We start from the raw sequence: 21,892 nt of genomic DNA on the forward strand, positions 1-21,892 counted from the left end.
AGTGAAGCTGAACGTCAGAAAGTTTGGCTATGCCAAGGAGGAAGAGAGGTGTCAGGGAAAGCACAACTTAATTTGGGTGGAGAGTTTCTTTATTCAAGTTGTAGCTGAGGGACCATGTTATAAACAATTAGTTTTTATACTATAGAAGGTTCTTTGTGAACAGTTTACCTCAATTATTCATTTACCTCCTTTTTAATCAGTTTTAGTTTCTTCCTCTATACCCAACATCACAATTTCTGAGGTATTCCAATGAAGATTATGTATTTTATTTTTTTCCTCATTTTAAAAACTGAATTCCCTATTCCCTAGCTTTGTCATTGTATTCTGAACACTTGTTTTTCTTATGAATATGAGTGAAGCCTGCTCCAGGAAGTAGGGTTACTAGATACTGGAATATGCAGTACTCCACAGAATTCAGCATTGTCCCAGTGGAACCATCTGCAAGTTGAGTCACAGAAGGATAATGGCTAGCTTACTTCCTCTATGGGTTTTAAATCTCAGAATTGGAACACCTCTGTCTATGTTTCTTTTCCTGTTATAATAATATCTACCAGGCTACCACAAAACCAACAACAAAGAGCAACGTAGCAATATTGATCTCTTGTCATTCTTAATTTACTATGATGCGCATATGAGCTTTAATAGTGATAGGTAATTAAACAGCATCTTGAAATTGAACATTGCTTTACCATTTTGAAGTTTTATGTATTTTGATATATTCCTTGTCTACAGATGTGCATTTTTAAAATAAGATAGTACATAGTTTTGAATGGAAAAAAAATAAAGGTTTTCAATGGAGATCAGAATTCTGAAGGCTGATTTAAACAAACGTATGGTAAAACACATACATTTAAAATAAATCCTAAAAATAAATCCTCTACCGCCTAATTTTAGTTTTTTTAGTCTTAACCTGATTTCCAAGGCACATATTTCTTGTTATCTATGTATTGGTTTTTTGTTTTAACCTTCTAATTTGCAACTCATGTCATAGCTGCAAAAATATTTGAGGATGTTTTGTGCTTCTGTCACTTCTTCTTTTATTTTGATTTGTGCTGGTCCACACAAATTACAATGTTGTCTCAAAATAAACTGTATCTTTGATTTCCTGGTGATACAACACTGTGCTTCAGCTGAGCTGTAGCTGAAAGATTGAGGTGAAGAGGCAATGACCTTCTTTAACCACTTACCTTTTAAAAGGCTCCAGTCAGTGTTGGTGGGCTTAAGACTTAAGTACCTCTACCCTGGTTTGTGGTTTTTTTTGTCTTACTTCTATGCAAAGACAGGTAATGCTTTGAGTTAGACAGCAGTAAAATTATCCAGGACTTTCCTGCTTATTTGTCAGCTGCTGACACTTTCTAAGCAGGCTTCTCGGCAGGAAGCAGTCTGGGTTTGAGAGTTCTGAGTATGGGGCAGGACTTTTTTCTAGAGAGGAAGGGAACTCCACGCTTAAACCTTCTGTTTCCATTTGCAGGGATCCATCATAACCAAAGTTTTATGTTTTAAAGACATGGTAAGGTTGCATTTTTAGATGATGGTGGTTCCCTGTTACTCCTTGCCATTATTAATTCGTATTGCACAAAGTACTGTAAAGATTTTCTTCCTCTTGCTGCAGGTTGATCTTTGAGTCTTCCTTCTCCCCTATGTCCTTTGGAAAAAAAAAAAAAGGTACATTTTTTTGCCTTTCTTCCAGTTTCTCAGGGAAAAGAATACTTTTCTCTCTAAACCAGGAAGAAGATCTCCCTCCCTGAATCAGCTGTCTTCAGCCTCTGGCTTCGTCACTTACCAAGTCTTGAAAAAGCTACACTGCATCTTTTGGACCAGCTGTTTTCCCTTCAGTTGTGTTCACTGGAAGAAGTGGCTTGTATCATAAAAGACTCCTTACTGGTATGTGCAACATTTAATACTGCCCTTCCATGCTTCAGAAGTGACAGAAAGTTTTCAAATACGTCAGCATCTTTGAGGGAAATTGCTGTCGTGGACATGTAACTCGCTAATTAAAAGGAAAATCTTGAGTCTTACCAATGTCCCTAGATTTTTATTTTTTACACTGAATGGGTAGATGAGAAAAAAATTTCATCCAGTCATGAGAAATGGATGCAGAGAAGTGGATCTGACTGAAGAGGGTGCTGAGTACCTACCTCTGCCTTAAAAATTAGATACTAGCCAGGGAGGATTTCAATCTGTTTTTACTTCAATCTCTGTACCCCTGGGAGTTTAGCAGTTTAAACAATTGAAATTCCTTGTAGATTATTTTATTATGGACCGCTTAGTTACTTGATTTTGTTTGCAAACCTGAACAAAATTCTTAATACAAAACGTTTGCTAAACTGTAATTAAGGTTTCTTGTCAAATGCTGTGTTATACAGTGCACCAAAAATCTTTTCAATGAGAAAACATGACACAATACCTTTTCGAAAGTCATAAGTTAGCTTGTAACTCTAAATGTAAAATTAGTTATTGTTTACAGTGTGAAATAGCATGTGTGCCATGTACTCAAACTATGTATTTTATAAAATGGATAGAACTAAAAAACAACACGTGGTATGTGATTTTCAGCTTATGAAACTGATTACAGAGTAAGCATTTTAGATAGGAAAAGAATCGTATCTTTAAATATTCTTTCTTTTTAATTGAATCTGCAAATTTCTGTTTTAGGGATCCACTGTAATACTTGCAAATAGCATAGGTGCTTGGTATCAACAGAACTTCATATGTCATTTGCAGGATCTAGGTATTCCAGAAGACAGGTTTATGCAAGGCCTGTGCCTAATTTTTCTGTATCAGATGCACTGTGAGTTGAATACGATATATGTTGTATTCACATGTGGCTGAGGAAAAAAAAATAATCTACGAATTATATATATATGTAAAATCTTCATTTTAATTATTGGTTTATTAAAATATTCATATTTACCTTGTCTTCACATCCTGATCCCTGAAAAGAATGGAACATTACTGTGCTAGCGCACTTAGGTTGTTGTAACTTGCCTCTGTTCCAAAGACTTCGTGCTTTCAAAGTAAGATATTCAGAGAGTGGAAAGACCAGCGCAAAAGCTTTGAATGCTAGTTTTGAGAGGACATCCTGTGGACAAGGAGTGGAATGAATGGAGGCATAAAGAAGAGAGCAGCTGGAAAATGAATATTGTGTATTGATAGGCATTGGTAAGAGGGAGAGTGCATAAGTGGGAGCTGGAATACCAAGTGAAAACAACAGGATGAGAAGGTTCAGAGGGGGAGTAGAGAAGGAAAAGACTTGATCCAGAATTTGTGTTTTAAAATACTTAATGATATTTTGTACAACTTGAACATGGTACTATAAAGATACTTATGTGACATTAAATCAGTTAGGACTTTGAATGCAGTAGTGAGATTGATTTAGCTGACCTGAAAGATATTTGAATATTTATTTAGGAAAATGGGTATACATTTTTTAGCAGTTGGATTATGGTGTTTGTAGGATGTTACCTCTGTTTGCCTTGTGGATATTGTAATAAAAAGAGGAGTCATGAGAAAAAGCTTGATGTATGTATATTTTCTATTTGGAAGAAAACCTCTAGAACACAAATAGGTAGAAATATGTTAGTGATTTGATTATAGTATCTGATAAGGAAATTTCAATAAGCTCTTCCATAATTTCATAATATATAAATAACTTGTAACAGCAACCAAACAGTACTTAACCATTACAGGGATCTGTGTATCCAGATATCTGTAAACCACCATATTTAAATTATGAAAGAAACTTGATATGCAATACTCTTATATTTTAATTCCAAGAGTAATTGTAGTGTGCTGGTCCACTACCTTGTGTTTTGTGTGATATGATATTGGGTTTGTGGTTTTGGGGCAAAACTGGAAATCCTCTACTTATTCAGAAGTAATAAAACCAAAATAAGTGACCATCACAAATAGTCTTTTAGCTTCTTCAGAATTTGATGGGTGACCAGATGTTTTCCTTTGTAAAGTAATTTTAAAGTTTAACTGTGTGTGTTAACTGAAATTTAAATAAATGCACATATTAGATTTTATGCCTTATCAGATAAATAAGATAGATACGTATGTAAACAGATTTTAAAAGAACATGTATTTGCTTTACCACAGTCAAAAGTGTGTTGTGTTCTGCAGTTAGAGCTGTAGCTGTGGAGTCTCCTTTGCTATTACTTTCACTTCAGCATTATAGACCAAATACAGTTTTAGTGGGTGATACAGCAACCCGAGTATTGCCTAACAAAATACCACCTGGAGACTCCTCGGCTTCCCATGCCCTTGCATTGTTCTCTTGCTGTGCCTTATCCCCAAGTTTTGGGTCAGCTGGATCCACACTCATCTTTCACTGGGAGCTGTGCCACTGAAACAGGCATTAATGAGGGAGAAAGGAAGAAGGATAGAGAGAGAAAATGAGAAACTTTTTTTCTTGTAATTCATTCCAGCTAAGTTACAATTAATTCCTTCAGTATTGCCTGTCTTCGAAACCTGTGTTGTTATGATAGTTTTTTTTAAAATAGTACACGCTAATTAATTCATGGAATCACTAGGTTGGAAAAGACCTCCAGGATACTGATGAATTCAGGAGCTTTTTGAACTTCTTTAAAAAGACGTTTGTGTTTTCAAAATAAGTGTGTGCTTCAGAATAGAAATACATTTGGCACCCGGTATAAAAAAAAATGGTGACATTTCTAATTTTTAATTGGTAAATATAAAATTCAGGAATACAGGTAAGTATACAATTTGGAAATGTAGACAACATTTGAATTAAAGCAGTGTAGTAATTTATTAAACCTAGATGTGTTTAACTCCCTGCCCATGGCAGGAGGGTTGGAACTAGGTGATCTTTAAGGTCCCTTCCAACCCTAACTGTACTATGAACTGCAGAAGTGTTGTGTCCAATTAATTGCACCTGAGCCTGAAAGTCAAGAGTAGTGACTAGTGTTTTACAGTGTTTCCACCTGAAATCTGTTGTTCTCTGAGCATAGGCACTATTTGTTTCCCTGTGTTTGCTCTTGCAGTTCTTACAGAGCGTTCTATGATATAAATAAAATGCAGTATATGATTATTAATCTGTTCTTTTGTATGCCATTTGGTTGCATTCTGTAAATACAAGTGCATTTTTCTGACTATTTTGTTCAGGTCTGGATTTGTATTATAAATAAGTTCTTTAGGATTCTTCTTTCTGATAATACAAAGTAGTGTAGTTCTGTAGAACTTGTGTATGTAATACTTTATGTTGCAGTACATTTTTCCTATTTTATTCCTTAAAAAAAATCCCAGAGGTTTTGTGGAGGGTTTTTTTCCGAAGAGGCACACACTCTTAAAATATGTAATCACGATAACACGCATGCAGCTCCAGTGCCTTCTGTTTGGATCTTTTTGGTTTAGCAAGTATTGTGCTGCATGTATTCTGCATGTTTTAAAGGTGATGGGACAAGTTTTTAGTAGACAGCATGTTTGGATTTCTGAGCTTTCTGTGAATATTGCATAGTTACAGACAAAATAATTAAAATGTAAAAAGCCTTTTTGTTTTCCAAAAACAAGGGGGTAGTGTCAACAACATGAAAACCAAATGAGAAATCCTCCAGAAATTTCTAATCCCGCCTAAAATCCAGAATAGCTACTGGCTGCAGCAGAATTGTACTTTTAACTCTAGTGCTGCTACACAACAGGCACATCTTCAAATTGCGTTGGAGATTTTTGCACTGTGATAGCATTCTTTCTTTGAGTGCTTGCAAATTATTTCCGTGCTGTCCATTGATCAAAAAATCTTGTGGAATTAGGTAACAGTGGTGGGGTTTGGGAGGTTTTTGTTTTCCCTTTCGAATACCAGTGTTTAAATTCGTATTGATTTCAGTAGCGTAGATTGAATAATCTAAACTATTAACTGTGGTTTCTTGTAGTGAGCATTGAAGATAGCTGCTGGCTGTCAGGAAGGGGTGGAAAGTTTTTCATTGTTACATACAGCACAGTTATTTTGGTCTTGTTCAAAAGAACTGTGATTTGGTCTTGATATGTGTGACAATGACTCTTTCTGGTTTACACTTACACTGTCCTAAGAAGCAGTGGGTTGGTGCATTATCATGGAAGTATGGGTGCAAAGGTTGGTAGGGTATCCCAAAAGACGGTGGAGGAATGGCTGATTTCAACAATTTAGCCCAGAGGACTGAAAAAACTACTACTCACTTTCAGCTGTTTTCACAGAAATGCAGAATGGTTTGGGTTGGAAGGCACCTCTAGAGAACACTTAGTCCAAGTTTTCCTCTTTAAAAAAAAAAAAAAAAAGAATATGTCTCTTTTTGACCCAGCCAGCCAGGCTTTTTCCCCCTCTAGCAGCTGAAGTTTGGAGACCCTCATTGCAACAAGCTGCATGCTATTCTTCACACGTCCAAACAACTGGCTGTAAATACTCTTGAACACTAGATGGCACGCGTTCAATAGGACAATTTAGCTACAGCCATGTGACAAAGAAAAAGTGTGGTTAAACATGAAAATGAGGTGCTACCTAATATTTCCAGTATGGCAAAGACAGCTGTGAGAAACAAGGAGTTTTTCTAGACAGTTTGTATTAAAGGTCTCCTTTTTGTCTGACCTTCTTGTACAGGGATTGTGTAGAATTGTCCTCATGCTTCTTATGGCAATTGAAAAGAAAATTCTCTATTCTGTTTGGCACTTTTTTAGCTTGCAACAAATGCATAAAAGTTTTCCTTGGAGTAGTGCATCAGGCACTTAAAGCTTTTGCAAAGTTGTGTGTGGTAGTATTAAAGTCAAAGGCAATAAAATAAATTTTATTTCTGGAATTTAATTTTGACGATGTAGCAAAAATCTCAAAGCACATCCAAAATGGATTGTCTCTGCAGAGGAGAGAATAGCTGCTTGTAAATCTGCTCCCCATTGCTTGTCTTTAGCCATTGCGTGCAACAACCTGTTCTTTCTATCTGCCATCTTTAGATTTTTAGTGATCATTGTCGTAACAGTTTGGGATTTCAGATGTTTGCATTTATGAGCTGTTTAGCCTGCTGGTATCACTATGGATCTCCTTCTATGACTTTGATGTAGTTATTTTGAAGAACCTAATCCAGAGAAAATCTGAGGTGTAGTAAGAGTTGATCTGAGACTGACAGTTAAGTAATTGTAGTGTAATAGCATCCATGAGTTAACCTGTAAATTATACAGTGGCAGTTGAGTTATTTCTTATTAACAACTATTTTTCTTTCATTTCTTTATCAACAGCCACAAGCAGCAAGCCATCCTGCTATTTTCAGAGCTGTTAATGAAATTTTCAAGTAAGTGTTGAAATTATAGTGGGAAGTGTTTCAGGTGTTTCAGCTTATACGTTGAGTTTTTCTTCATGAGAAGAAGGAATATAATAATCTGGAATATACTGTAATTTCAGGATTTCTTTTTCTTTAGCTGTATGTCTTAGTGTCCCCTTCAGTGTAATATGCAAGTAATTTGCAAATAGTAAAAAAGGTAACAAATCTTGTGAACTTCACGTAAAAGTTACATTATACACTTCCTTGCAAAAGTTGACTACGTTGTATTTTAGCCTTTAAAATTTTTAATTTATTTTGCACTTCTCTTCAGTAGAAATTTGTAGTTGAAAAATGATTTTGAGGTGAAAATCATAAATGCTGTAATGGTTTTGAACGTTATTACTCTGAAGCAATGTATGCTGCTTGCCACAAGGGGGCTTCCAGTCTTTCATACTCTATTTTCTGCGTCTTTCTTTCTTCACTTCACTTGATTTCTTATTTTATCATTCTTTTTAAGTAGATGCACTGCCAGAGGTTATCAGTATTACCAGTTTCAGTATAACAGTTTCAATGCAACAATGCTGTATTTAGTGACTGACATTCTTTGTTCAGTAAGTGAAATTTACCTTCTAAGAAAAAAGTGCTTCCATGTGCATGTGTTTGAGGGCATTTGTGTGTCTCTGTGTGTTAAGGTTTGTAACTAACAGAGGAGTCTTTGCTGTAGAAAATGCAGACTGCTGTATCGTGAGAATGGAACCACTCGGCAGCTATTGCTGTTGCAGTCCTTTCTCTTGCTGCAGTCCGGCATCTGAGCAAAGCTAGCATTTTCGGGATAGTTGAGACCTGCCACTTTCCCAAAGCAAAACGCACCTGAGAATTGATGTAACTTCAACAGACCTATACTCATGTCTTAGGGTGGATCCTGTATATTGTGATGGTATAGGGAAACAAAATTTGTTCAATTTCTTGGCTTATCAGGCAAGTCATGGTATAAAAAATATTTTCTAAAAATAACATAAGACTACCTAACTCTTTTGCACCCTTTCCATTTGGTAGAAAGTAGAAATGGATGAGGTGCTGTTTCTCAGATAATGCAAAACTTTGTCCAGCAGACTATTTTCTAATAAAACTATGCACTTGTATTAATGTTCCAGGCAGTCTTAGAATTTCATCACTTTTTCCTGTTGCTCAGCGTACCTTTCTGCTCCTTGTTTGCTTTCCATCATTTCTACTTAGTGTGTTTGTTTGTCTATTTTGTTGGTGTTAAACCCTTAATATATTTTAAAAATACTGTATTTCAGGTCTACGTGGTATAAGTGAAGCTATATACCTTAGCTGGCTTTTGCAGACCAGTTGGTTTCTGCAACTTTATTTTCATTTTTGTTTTCTGACAAACCTCCCAACTGCTACGAAGTGGTGTGCAGACATTAAGACACCGTTCCATTTTTAGAGACCTGCTAATAAAGAGCTTGTATGTCATTGCTTGGAAACTGTGTTATGTTTCTACACCTGGCAGAAAAATGTTTTTATCTTGGGGGGGTAATATTCTGTTAGAAGTGCAGATCTAAGCATTGTGTCTCTTCCAGGAATAATTTTTACTGCTATTTGCATGCTCTTTATTGAAGTTGATTGTGCTAAATTGTCTTATCAGGGATATTAACTTGTGTTTTTATTTCCCAGGTAGAAGCTTATTTTATTGCTATGTCTGGCTATACAGAAATCCATACACCTAGAGTCTGTTGAGTTTCTGTGTACTATTTCTTGTGTTTATATTAGTGATTATAGTTGCCTGTAGTTTTTGTGAAATTTCTCTGTTACAGTAATGTGTTAGCTGTTCTTATCTTTTAGATCATTGCAGAAAAAATGAAGCGGTTCTTTAATAAAAAACTTACATGTCAGTGGCATCTTACTTTGGGCCCTTTTGCCCCCCTTATTACCTGTCTTTCAAATAAGAGAATGAAAATTACATTTCACTGCCCATGTGTTGTTCTTCTGCTCTATTTGCTCAAGGTTACATTTATAACCTATGGAAGGCCAGTTAAAGGTTCACCTTCCTGAATCTCCAGAGTGGATTTTATTATTTCACCATTGAAAGCTCACTGGAATACATTCATCCCTAGTTAAATATGTAGCATTTACTGATATAAACTATGCTTTTGGTATACTCTCATTTCTGTTTGTGCTTCTGATTCATTGCTTAATGATGACTAACGAGTCACAGCATCTGAACAGCAGCTGTATTTTTTAAGTTCAGCCTCCTTGTGTAGTTTTTTAAATTTGATCAACGACTTTTGCTTGTTTGTTTCTCTGGCTTCAGTGTTATATTTAACAGTTTAAGTCGGGATTTTTTTTTTCTTGTTTTGCTCCAGGTACCATATCCCAGGAGATTATACTAAATTGTAATTTCTGTATAATTTGAGGTGGCCTGTGGGATGCAGTCCCATCGAGCAGGAAGGTGTGCTTAACTGTAGGCATGGGAATAGTTTCTTTGAACCCAATAAGACTGTTCAGATGTCAAATGTGCGTAATAAATTAATTTTACACTTTTTTTCCCCTGCTAGTAGCACAAATTACATGTGTCTGCGTGTTTATTGTATATACTTACTGAATCTAGTTTCTTTGTAGGAGCTACTCATTATCTGATCTGTCATAATCTTAACTTCTCAATGCTTAGGAATGCACTGCTGGAAACTGATGGAACTCCAGAAGTTATGACCATAATACAGGTGTTTACACAGCTCTTCCTTCAGGCTCATCAGAATGAAAACAAGCAGGTTAGTCAAGTTCTACTTCTTCGTATTTCTTGAGGACTTGAGAAACTTCACAAGAAAAGAACAATTCTAATGTTAAAAATGGTGACTGATTATAATGGGCTGAATAATACCACCTCTCTACAACTGCATATACATGCCAAAATCCAGTTCCAGCATTTTCACCTGTGAATAAAATTACATTGTGAAAACAATATGTTAAGAGCAATTTACCTGACTTTACCATGGAGTAATCCTGTAACTTCAACTATGATGATTTTCACAGAAAGAGTTCCCCGGTGCTGAAGTTTCTGCCTGTACAGAGAACGTGAACATGATCATCCATCCATCTTTGATAGATGCTTTTTTCTTACACAGTAGCAAGTTTTGTGATAATAAATGAAACCGATAACAACCCATCCCCTCATGTAATTTTAAGTAGAACACCAAACAGTCAGGTTTGTCTGATCAAAAGGTAAAAGACAGAATACATACTGGTTTCAGTTTCTCGTCTTCAACAGTGGCCTCTCAGAAATTTTTCCTTAGTGTAAATCTTCAAATTTCCCAGCTTAGTTTCTTTTCTTCTTTGGCACAGACTTTTATACAGGTCTTATTGAACTGAATTAAGTAGAATTACTATTGTATGTATAAATTTAAACAAGAGCAGGATCCTTGTCTCATTTTTTTAATTTCAAAATGGATATGTGAAAAGGTCTTTTCTTCTTTATAGATTGCAAACTTCTTTTCAGGTTCCAAATTCACACTGTCATTTCACATCCTGACCATTTTGTTTTGTTGTTTAGCTGAAATTCATATGATGTACATTTGGAAAGTATCCTGTCATATAATGGCTTTCACTTTAGTCTTAAGAAAATTTCCATTTGCATTGATTTTTGCATGTTTTTCAGGTAGTTAAGAAAATTTTGGGACTTCTTGGAACTTATGACTTAACTGGCCTCTAATTAGCAGTGTGATTGAATCTGTCTTCTAGCTTCAGGCAATTTGAATTAAGGATGAAACTGCAGTTGTCTTGCTTAATTCGTAGGTGCTGTGCATGTTAATTTTATGCCACCCTGACTGCATGGCAGCAGCACACTGTGTAGCCCCAGGTGGGGTGGAGAGCACAAGTAAAGATTCCACACCCATTAGACACCCAAGACCTAATCCTGTTGTGCAGGTTTGAGTTTGCTTCAGGGTGAAAGTCTTTCAGCTCCTACCATTGTGATATGAACTATTGCCCACTTCTTTGAAGTGTTTTTAAATGTTAAGTTTCCTCTACTTAACTTGTATACAGTTTGATTCATGGGAGTCTAATTAAGGTATTATCTTCAATATGAGAATTTAAAATCACTAGTTTCACAGTCTATTAGTCAACCTTAACGTTAACTAAGAGTTGGCATGCAAAAATGCAGGCACAGTCTGCTTCCTAAACTTTGTTTAAATCAGATCATATTTTATTTTGACATACCAATATTACATATATTTATAAGGCACCAATTTTTGTGGTATCTGGATGACCTTGACAGCACATATTATGCTTCATTAACATTTCAGAAAGTAATGGTAAAGCCATTAATGACAGAGGACAAAGAGGATTCTGGCTGGGTCATCGGAGACCCTGGGAGTTTGTAGTACAGTTAATTGAAAAAAGGCTAAGCAAACAAGTGTGTCCACAAAATTTTCAAAAGAACCAAGCCATGTCTGGTGGCTACACAGGTTTGCAAAGGAGGAAGAGGAGAGCTCTATTGCATACACTCTGTTGCAGTGTGACAGTCATCAGAAATAGCTGTCTTTTCTAATAACTTTGTAGACCATGTAGAGACAATAAGGTTTGGCATGAAAAAGATGAATAGTGTGAAGAAACAGTGCTATAGGGTGTGGGAATAGTCTTGTTTCCTCTGGTTTTTGGGAGACTGGAAAAGGTAAGAACGGAACATGAGATTTGAAGCTACTTAGCAAGAAAGACCATTTGTGTAGTCAACAAATAAGAAGTTTAAGAATGGGTATACAGGGATCACTTTGGCATAATCCTTGATACATTGGGGAAAAGCAGATTTCCTCCAAGTTTGTGATGGTAGTGAAAACTGACCTAAGGATATTTGCATCATATTACTTGTAAATTCATGAACTTAATGTTCATGGGTATATGTGTTGGAAATTATAATTTCCTCTATTATTATTTTTCCTTCATCATTTCAGAACTGTCATTGGTTTTCACCTGGGAATTTCATTTTAAATAGCTGGACATATTTTAAGCCAGTGTTCAACTTTTTTTTTCTGCTATACATCAGGACACATCCAAACTCATTCTGCCTCTTCGTAGCTTGTTTTGCACTTTGTAATGGTTTATGTAAGGAAAGAACTGCATAAAATATTGTGCTTGTATGATAGGAAGTAAATGTTTTTTTGCTTTGCTTAAACAGTATGCTCAAAACTGGTTTTCACTTACTTTACAGTACTGTTTTCATATGTAACTCATGCTGTGGGTTGTCTGGGTTACTACTAACTGTGTCAAGGGCTGCTTTTTCATGGAAATTTTTGGTGCAAGCTAATTGGCTACATGCATACTTTAGTATTAGGATTATTAATTTTTAATTAACCTAGTTCCATTTGACAAGTAGGCAACATTCAAAGTATACAAATTACACATACACTGATGAGATAAGCAGAGGACAAGTCTGTTATCTATGACTACCTTCATTTGTACTGAATCAGATCCTAAGAATTTTAGTTTTCCATTTCTGAACTTAAGACAATAATCCATGTCATACCCTCACATTCTGTAGATGTTGCTAGTTCCTAGTTTATTAGGACATATTTACAGTTGGAAAATGAAATTAAATTAATTAGGGTGTCTTTTAACCTCTGATTATTAAGAGTGAAGATTTTGTGATTACAGGGAAAAAGTCTAAGAAAATTAAGATGTAATTTTCTTCATGGTCTGAATATTTTTTAATGCATGTCTTTTAAAAATATGTAAGTAATTACTTTTTGTAAGTAAGCTTTTCCTGAATATCCTCCATCTTTCTTTAAGAAAATTCCTAAAATTAAGCTTAGAGTTACTTTTCTGTTCTCTTGCTTCAGCCTGTAATTGTTTATTACTACCTTATATGAGATTGTTCACTGTGGGTTTGTTTTGTAAACTGACCAGAAAGTTCTTAAAATAATGATTTTGTATCTTAGCATAAATGTCCACTGAAGGCCTACTTTGCTTACCATCACCAGCCTCTTGTAACAGCTTTACTCAGATGTCCGTTTGGTAAGTTTCTGCATTAAATATTTGCAGCATTAGTCAATTTGCATGATTTGCATATGTCTTAAAGTCACTTTGAAAAGGATGGAAAAAAAATGTTGCCATTTCCTAAATAAGATGTGTTGACTTAGTAATTTTAATAATGTTTTTCAATGTATTTTTTTGCAGAAACATCTACTTTTTCTGTAACAATAACACAGATGTAACTTTAAAAGAAGACTAAACCAGAAGTGAATAACAGAGTGCATAATTTTGCAGGAATGAAGACAAATTACTGAGATTGTAAAAATACTAAATACTCTTACCTTATAATATTAGTAATTATGAAAAATTCCATGTGTATATTACAAGAAACAGCCTTTTGTCTCTGAAGCTTGAATTCTGCTGACCTTTTAGGTTGGAAACATAATTTTTTTTTCAGGTTTCCCATTTTTGTAGATCAAGAAACCACTGCTCAACATAGTAGAGTTTTTAATGAGCAATGATTTCAACTCAGTACAAGACCCTCTGAGAATGTTACTTCAATGATTATATGTTAATATTAGGTAGAATTTACACATGGTATGTCAGCCTGATTTGAATATTCCTAGCTGTGCTCCCTCACATGGCTTTGTCAATTAATTTTTCTAAGAAACATGGTAGCAGATAATATTGAAAATCAGGAATTTTTAAAATGAAATTTTAGTTGCTTTGTGATAATTGAGTCAAGTTGCACAAATTTTAATGCTAGCTTGATGCATTCTCTTCAGACTGGGCAGACTAGACTTTTAAGAGCCTCGTTTTCATTCTCTCTCCTCAGAAGTGCCGACTGCACACTGGTCTCAACACTTAAAACACATTTCGGATATGCTCAAAGTATTAGCAGAAGATACAAACATTAGGTAAGCATTATTATATTTTCTAACTTTTTGCCCTTTGCATATGTTACTTTGTGAAAAGTCATGTCATGTGAAGTCATTAGTGGCTACATTTCATCATTTTTTATTATTATAATACTTACTGTACCTGAACTTAGTAGCATTATAGACCTGGCCAGTAAGCCTCTGAGTAATCAAAAATCTTGTTGTTCTTTTCATGTCAGCAAATTACTAGCTGCGTAACATAAATGCTTACTTGCCTACTCTCCTATTTCTCCCCCAAAACTTTCAAAGCTGATTCTGGATTGAATAACCAGAGAGCTCTTCCAACCAGAAAAGCAGCTAGTATTGGAAAGGGCCTGTTGTCAGTGGTACTGTTTTATGAATCAGATTGAATTGGCTTTCTGCAGGCTTGCACAAACATGGAAACTTGAAATATCTTGATTTTGTTTTGGTAAGGATATGACCACTAGACTACAGTATCAGTTTGTTATGTTACTCTCTGAGCTGATATTCCGTGTTTCTGATCTGTTGCGCATAGCATCTTTTGTCCAAATAGTTGCTATGATGAATGATAGTGTTTGTCTACATGCGTTCTGCTTTGGTAGTAAATGCTCTAGGACTATACAACAAGAATGCAAAAAGGAACATTTCTATCTGTTGCTGCCCTGTAATTCTTTTTTATCAGGCAAGTGATGTGACCTGACTCACCTTCGGCTTGGATACGAGTCTGCTCCACAAGTGACCATTCTAAAGACTATTAAACAGCTTTTAAATTCAATTAACAAATTTCATGTTGATTTAAAACCTGAAATATTTCAATATAAGCAGGCAATGCCTAGGCCAGATGGACTTGCAAAACAAGATACCCAACTCTCTGCCTATGTCCAGGAAGGCAGATACTGGCATCCACGCCCAATTTCAGTTAATTCATGGAGGCTTTTATTTTTGTTGCTGAATGGCAGAAAAAAGTTATTTGGTTTTTTTAAAAGCCCTCTGAGGCCGGGCTGTCTGCTGGTGGCTACTCACTTTCTGTATGAGGTGCAGTTCAGTGCTACATCTCTCATGTTCATCCCTGAAGTCTGTCAAACTTTTCTGCCCTTGGAGGATGACCAGTAGCTTCTTAAATCTGCTTATGGAGTATGACCGTGGCGTCTTAAAGAAACACATAACTTAGACCAAGTATTTTTTTGCCCAGGGAGGGGGTTGAGTCCCCATCCCTGGAGGTATTTAAAAGATGGGTAGACGAGGTGCTCAGGGACGTGGTTTAGTGGTTGATAGGAATGGTTGGACTCGATCCTAGAGGTCTTTTCCAACCTAGTTATTCTGTCATTCTGTGAATAAATAAATCGAAGTGCAGTGGTTCCTAGGCTTTCTAGGCAAGTTGAACTCTGTTCTGCTAAGTACGGGTTGAAATTAGTTTAATGCTTAAGGTTTAAGGACTTGTATTTACCCTTTGAGCTGTGAATACCTCCATTTGTAAATACGGTCAGTATTACCCTAAGTATAGTTATCTGTTCTCAGTAATTAACTTCTAATTGAATTTAATCTATGATTGTACATCATTGGATTTCAGAGCTGTCCTGTCCACTTACATTGTCACAGCACTGAATTATGGTCAGAGAAGGAGATTGTTTTGTTGAGGGGAGGGGTTTTGTGCTAGGTCATCATCACTTCTGTTTGGGTTTTTTTTCCAAAGTTTTTTAAGTTGCATTTCCAGATTCTAGTGTCTTCAAAGGCTGATCCTGTTCCTTTAGCCAAGGAATTTTAGTCTCAGAGTCTGTGACACATCTCTAGTTCCCTGCTGTCTGAGCTAGGCTGCTCCTCCAAAAGCTGTGGAATATCAACTTTTATAGCAGTCATTTCTACACCTTACTTCTCTCTAGGACTGTATGTCACTCTGTCAATCTCATTGATTATGCTTATCCAAAAATATTGATGTGGTGTCTCAGGGATAGGATTTCGAGACCCAGAGATTTTATGGCACATAGTATCATTTACACAACCAATAATTTCTGAGATGCCTATAGACAGCCTCAGTCATCAGTATACTCCAGACATAGAATACTATCTGCACACGTCACACCTTCATCCATAAAATTGTGCCTCCCTGTTCTTTAGAAGGTTGTGCACAGTATCTCTTGGAGTCTCCACGAATAAAACACAAGAAAAAACTCTTAATTCTTCAAACTTTAGCTGAACTTAACAGAAATAATTGTTCCTGGTTCTTAATCTCCTTCCAGCTGTCCTGAATTCAGAACACCTGAATTTTAAGAATCAGGAGACAAATATTGCCAAAAGACATGTGCCTCCTTAATTACCAAAACCCAGAAAATAATCCTAGAAGGCAAGAGAGAAACTAGAAGACAATATAATGCAACAGTATGTTAGAAAACAACACTTAAGATATGGTTTAAAGTTTTGGAAATCCTTCAGCTGGAGAGTATGATCACTAAGGTTAAATTTTATTATTTATATTTTAATATGTGGTATTTTGTCACAGGTTATTAGAAACTAGTGTTGGGGATAATCTGTCTACAAACTTAATATGTTAGTAGTACTGGGTATGTCTCATTTGACTGTGACTGCAGTCACAGGTAATAGGAGTATACATGACTGTATGCTTAGCAGGTAAGGTATTATCTGTTGAAGAGAAGTTTAATGATTTTATTTTCCTGTCAGCACCCTTTGCAGTTAACCTTAGACATTTAAATATGTTAAATAACAAGAAACACTTAATTGTATCTTTGTTATTTTCCAGTTCTCCTACTGAACTTTTTGAAATCTGGTTTTTGGTTGCTCGCTTTGGTGAATGGCTGGATATTGCAGCAGAACAATTGCTGAAGGCTGCTGTAGAACCAGATGCTTTGCTGTGGCTGCTGGCATTTTACTACTGTCCCCAAAATGAAAATCAACAAAGGACTCAAACAATGGTAGGTAATGTAGCAACAGTAAGCAGCAATAAGCAGTTAATAGTCAATAAGCTAATTCTTGTGATTTTTTTTGTGACATTTAGAAAACATATTTCCTCTTTATAATATATCATCTAGATTAGCACCTTTGTGGTTTTTGTTTTTTTTTTTTGGTAACTTGGGTACTTCTATTCACAAGCAAAACCACTCTAGGAATGATATTTTTTTAAATCACCATGTGGCAGAAATCAGCATTCCTGTTTTAGGCATCTTCTGAGAAGGAAACACAAGAGAAATGACAACAGCAGTTAAAAGCAGTAAACATACTTACCAGACACAGCCCTGAATCCTAATTTTGCCCGTCTATTCTGATTTCTCTTATGTATCTTTACTGATGCTGATAGGTATGTTTTATATCCACATGAAGAGTGTTTTCTGTCTGTGTATGCATGTAAATACATGAAAGGCTTTAATTTAAACCTATTATGCAAGCTTGAATTAGCCCAAGCAACCTGATCTACAAAGCCCGGATTCAAAATCTGGCTGTAGCATCTCTGCTTCTCCTTAATTTGAAAATTGATTCTTTTTGATTTAAAAAATGCAGCCTGGTATACCACTCTAGTAAAAACATTATGCTTTCATTATACATCTAATGGACTGTGTAGAACAGTGCGTTCTGCAATGTTTTATTTCCTTCCCCTCTTACCACACAGATGACAGTACAAACACGAGCTCACATCCCAATCACTTAAACGTTTTTTTTCTCTGTAATTTCTTATAGTTTAGGAACAGAGGTGGGATGTTGTCTGAGCAGAGTTTGCTTAGAGCTACAGTGAAGTAAACTAGGGTTGGGTTTAGACTGCAGTTTTGGGAAAGAAGGCAATACCCAAGCAATAAAAATGTGTGAATGAAACTGAAGGACTATAGGTACAGATCCATATACGCAACATTCTTATAAATCCAGCACCACAGAATAAAATCTCATTGTCCCATATATCAAATAATCTCCCTGTGTGTTCTCTATTATATCAGTTTGTATTTCTGTCATAATGTATGACAAACTTCAGTGAGAAAAAAAGCTTTTCCACTGACAGCCCACGCAGTTACTCATCTGTTTCCAAAAGTGTAATATTTCAGTTCATTATGATTCATTATTTACTTCAAGTAAGACTTTTTTTTTTTTTTCCCCCATAGGTCAGGCTACTTCAGAAGCATTCCCACAGCTCATACATAGCTTCTACCTTTAGTTAAATTGCTTTTTCTTTTAATTTGTCCTTTGGCAGGTTAGCTCTCAGCTCTTTCAAATACGGTGGTTTCTCCCTCAGTCCTTGCACTTTTCACCAGTTAAGGATTAAGATGAGATGGGAACTTCTGGCACATGCCAAGTGGGAAGCCTTTTCATTCAGCATACTTTTGTGTGCAAAGGTGTCGTGCACTCATTAGTTAAGATTTTGTCTTTGCTACTTACTTTAGGTATCAGTTTACATATCAGCAAGTATGGAATACATAGGGTTACAAGGATTTAAAGAAGAAAAAGGCTACTTTTACTGTACACTAGACTTCTCTCATATGTGCAGGACAGACTGAATATTCTGCTTCTCGGTATTCATTAATTTGTTGGAGTCCTTTCATACCTTTAAACTCTGAAACAAAGGAAGAACAAAACTTGGAGGTTGATCGTGGGAGCTTTGGCACTAAGAATGACTCTTTTAGGGTATCTGAGCTTATGGAGCAGAGCCCTCCAGTCTCGTGCACATGGGGTGGAGGCACACCAAGAACAGGATGCACAAAGGGATAAAGACTCTTTAGGGTCTGGTATCATTTGTTGCCTGACATGTAGTCATGTACATAATTGAAGAACAGCAAATTTTTGTGACTATTTTACGTGGAAAGTCAATGGGGTAGTGTGAAAAACACTCATTCACTGGTAAAATACTGAAAAGGACAGAGTCTTAGAAGCAAAGGCAGTAGTATTTTTATTTTACAATTCAGCACTGAATTGCATGCCCTTCTAAAAAAGGCACACCATCTTACGAAAGCACTGGGTATATATTCTAGTTTTAGACAAAGAACCGTATAAATCTTAAAGGAACGCTCATTTTGGTTTTTTTTTGATTATCCAACCACGTCCAGAGACTCCCTTCAGGTTATCTTCTACAACAGCTCATCTTACAAGTCAACTAAGCATATTGATACATTCTCACAGCCCTTAGACAGGCTATCTCTATCTCTTAGCCTAAAATAGCTTCATCTTACAAGACAGATTTATATGACGAGATAATTAAACCTACAAACCAGCTGCAGTAAAACTTATCAATTAATACTGACAGTAGGGATGAGAAAAGTAAGGTCAAGTAAATGATTGAAACAAATTGTCCTTATGAACATGGTAGAGAAATGGGTGTCCTTTTCCTTTGGGTCTACAGTGGTATATTTTTCTGTTGTTCCTGCTTCTACTCATTTGGGTTTTTTCTACCAGCTTTTTTTGGTTTATTTTAATATAGTGAACAGAATTATTGTTAGGATATTTTGCAATAATTGCTTATAGTTCTTTTTCCATTGTGTAGATGCATGATGTTTTCTGTTTTCTACACCCAGTAAAAATTAGTTTTTATTGGCTAACTCAAAAGGTAAAAAACCCGTAAGTTGCAAACAACACAGGAAAAAGGAAAAAACTGCATTCTTACCAGAACATTTTATCAGCCAAGGTCAGGTTGCATGGGGATTTAATTGATTTGTACCAGAAATACTGAAATGAGCCCTTGAGGAGCCTCTGTTCTTTTTCCCACAATGTGAAAACCTGACTATGTTCTGCTGAGGGACTTTCTCCATTTCCTTTTATTATTAAAAAAGGTCAAATCCTGGCTTGATGCCCTGCCTGCGTAGTTTGCAAGACCAAAGAAAGTTAAAAAATCCATTCTGCCCACCTCTGTTTGTGTGAATCAGTATAAAAGAAATGTGTACAGCCCTTCCTTCCCTGTTCTCCCTGCTGCTTAAATGCAAACTCTTTTCATGTTTGGGTAGTCTCTGCCAAGGACTGAGTTTCCTGTTACTGAATAAATGCAACGGAAAAATATAGTAGATATGACCTTTACTCTTCTCTGATCCTGTGTCCTTTGGATTTGTTTCCTACAGGTAGAAGCTCAAGCAGTCTACAGTCGTTTAATGATGCTCTTCAGCCGTACAGTCCTTTCTGTCAAAGATCTGGAGGCTGCTGTACACGATATAATAGATGTAAAGCAGTGTTGTAACCAGCAACTTATAACACATCTTCTTACCAACTTTTTACTCTTTTCTTCTGGTGGGCATATGATTGCCCAAGAATTTATTCACTGTGTAAGTGTTTCTTCCTTCTTTTCTGTTTAAGTAAAATATTTTTTTTTTTGTTTACCTATTTTGGCTCTAAGTTCCTACCTTTTAATAAAAAAAATAAATTACAGAGAATTAGAGAAGATCATGACTGCAGCAACTATATATACCTACTATATATCTTTTTCAGCTACGGTCAAAATATTTTCCTTCTTAAACACTTCCTGACAAGATCTTGCTGCAAAAGTTGCTGTTCTGACTATACAGCTGCAGAAATAGTTGGGAGTAGTAGCGTGTGGTTAAGAGATACTTACAGGTTATTTACACCAGTCTTAGATAACCCGTGCAAACACTTGGCTTTTCCCAATTACAAATCACTCTCTTAATTATCCAGCTGCTGCAGAGATGATGGAATTATCTTCTCTGTTTTCCATTGTGTTACTAAGTGTTAGCATTGATAAAGCAGAAGCTTGATGCTATTGCAAAGTCAGAGAAGAAAATGGTGTAATGACTGAGAGAAAAAAAAAGAACAAAGACCTAAGAGAGAGTGTCACTTAAGGTGTGAAAAAAGCTCAAGAAGCCCAAGATGTTGGAAGTGAGCCACAATGTCTTGCTATTGTTGATGAGAGCCTTGAAATATGTTGGTGCTAACAGTGTAATGTGTTTATGTTTCTCAAGATAAATAGTGCTATTTCACTATCAGATTAGTAATTTGTTCCTAACTTTAGAGCCATATATGTAGGAAGTACAAACCTCCTATACAAGCAGGTCTAGTGCTTGTATACTGGTTTTAGCACTTCAAAAGTTTTTCCTTCCAGCCGCAATGTGCTCTTTCTTCTGTAGAAGGTTTAAGGCAAGTGTAAGAAGTCTGGTCTTATGACACACAGAACTGGAAATATCTTTTGGTGGGTATTCCTTCTGTGACTAAACAGACACAACATTTTTGTGTTTAAAAAGGGCTTGGATATTTCTAGGATTTAACTGTAAGTTCACAAACGAACAATTTCTTCTTAGCATAAGAAAGTAATGATAAAATTAGGGGGGAGTTGTATTTTTATGGCCTGCTGGTTTTAGTATTTATCTTCTGAGGAGTGTGGCTGTTGAGCAGTGCTGTAAATACTAGTCTGTTGCTTTAAACCTCTTCAGTAAGACCAAAGACCATTTCTTGTTTCTTTATAGAAAGCAACATAACTAATTTTCAAAACCCTGAATATTCCCCAGTGCAGGCTGGTTGTGAGCTGTTGAGGCAGGATTAGTCTGATTCATTTTGACTGTATCTGTGTAGCTATTAATGTGAAGCTTGTCTCTCTATGTGATTCAAAAAGACTTAAAGACAATATGTAAAACGTAAAATTGTGTAGAACCAAATTGGGATGCACACCAGTGGTTTTGGTTAGCATAGTAAACTTTGGGATTAACATAGCAGATGAAGAGCAGAAAAGTCCCTCTCAATTTGCAAAAAAAATGCAGTTTAAGGCATTTTCATGGTACTTTGTCATCTTCGGAGGGAGGTATTTATTTTTATTTTCAAAAGCTTTACAAAATCTCCTCAATCCCACCTAAAGCT

The 21,892-nt window shown here is 35.9% G+C and overlaps 1 protein-coding gene across 1 annotated transcript in view; it reads left to right on the forward strand.

The window, feature by feature from the left end:
• Positions 1 to 21,892, forward strand: part of FANCC (FA complementation group C) — an 89,244-nt gene that overhangs the window by 55,746 nt on the left and 11,606 nt on the right. The window contains exons 8-14 of the mRNA XM_054054737.1: positions 1,728 to 1,884; positions 7,222 to 7,274; positions 9,919 to 10,018; positions 13,178 to 13,253; positions 14,047 to 14,128; positions 16,866 to 17,037; positions 20,152 to 20,352. Of these exons, the coding sequence (XP_053910712.1) occupies positions 1,728 to 1,884; positions 7,222 to 7,274; positions 9,919 to 10,018; positions 13,178 to 13,253; positions 14,047 to 14,128; positions 16,866 to 17,037; positions 20,152 to 20,352 (841 nt within the window). The remainder of the gene's footprint in view (positions 1 to 1,727; positions 1,885 to 7,221; positions 7,275 to 9,918; positions 10,019 to 13,177; positions 13,254 to 14,046; positions 14,129 to 16,865; positions 17,038 to 20,151; positions 20,353 to 21,892) is intronic.

This window comes from Cuculus canorus, chromosome Z (assembly GCF_017976375.1).
Source record: "Cuculus canorus isolate bCucCan1 chromosome Z, bCucCan1.pri, whole genome shotgun sequence".
NCBI lineage: Eukaryota > Metazoa > Chordata > Aves > Cuculiformes > Cuculidae > Cuculus > Cuculus canorus.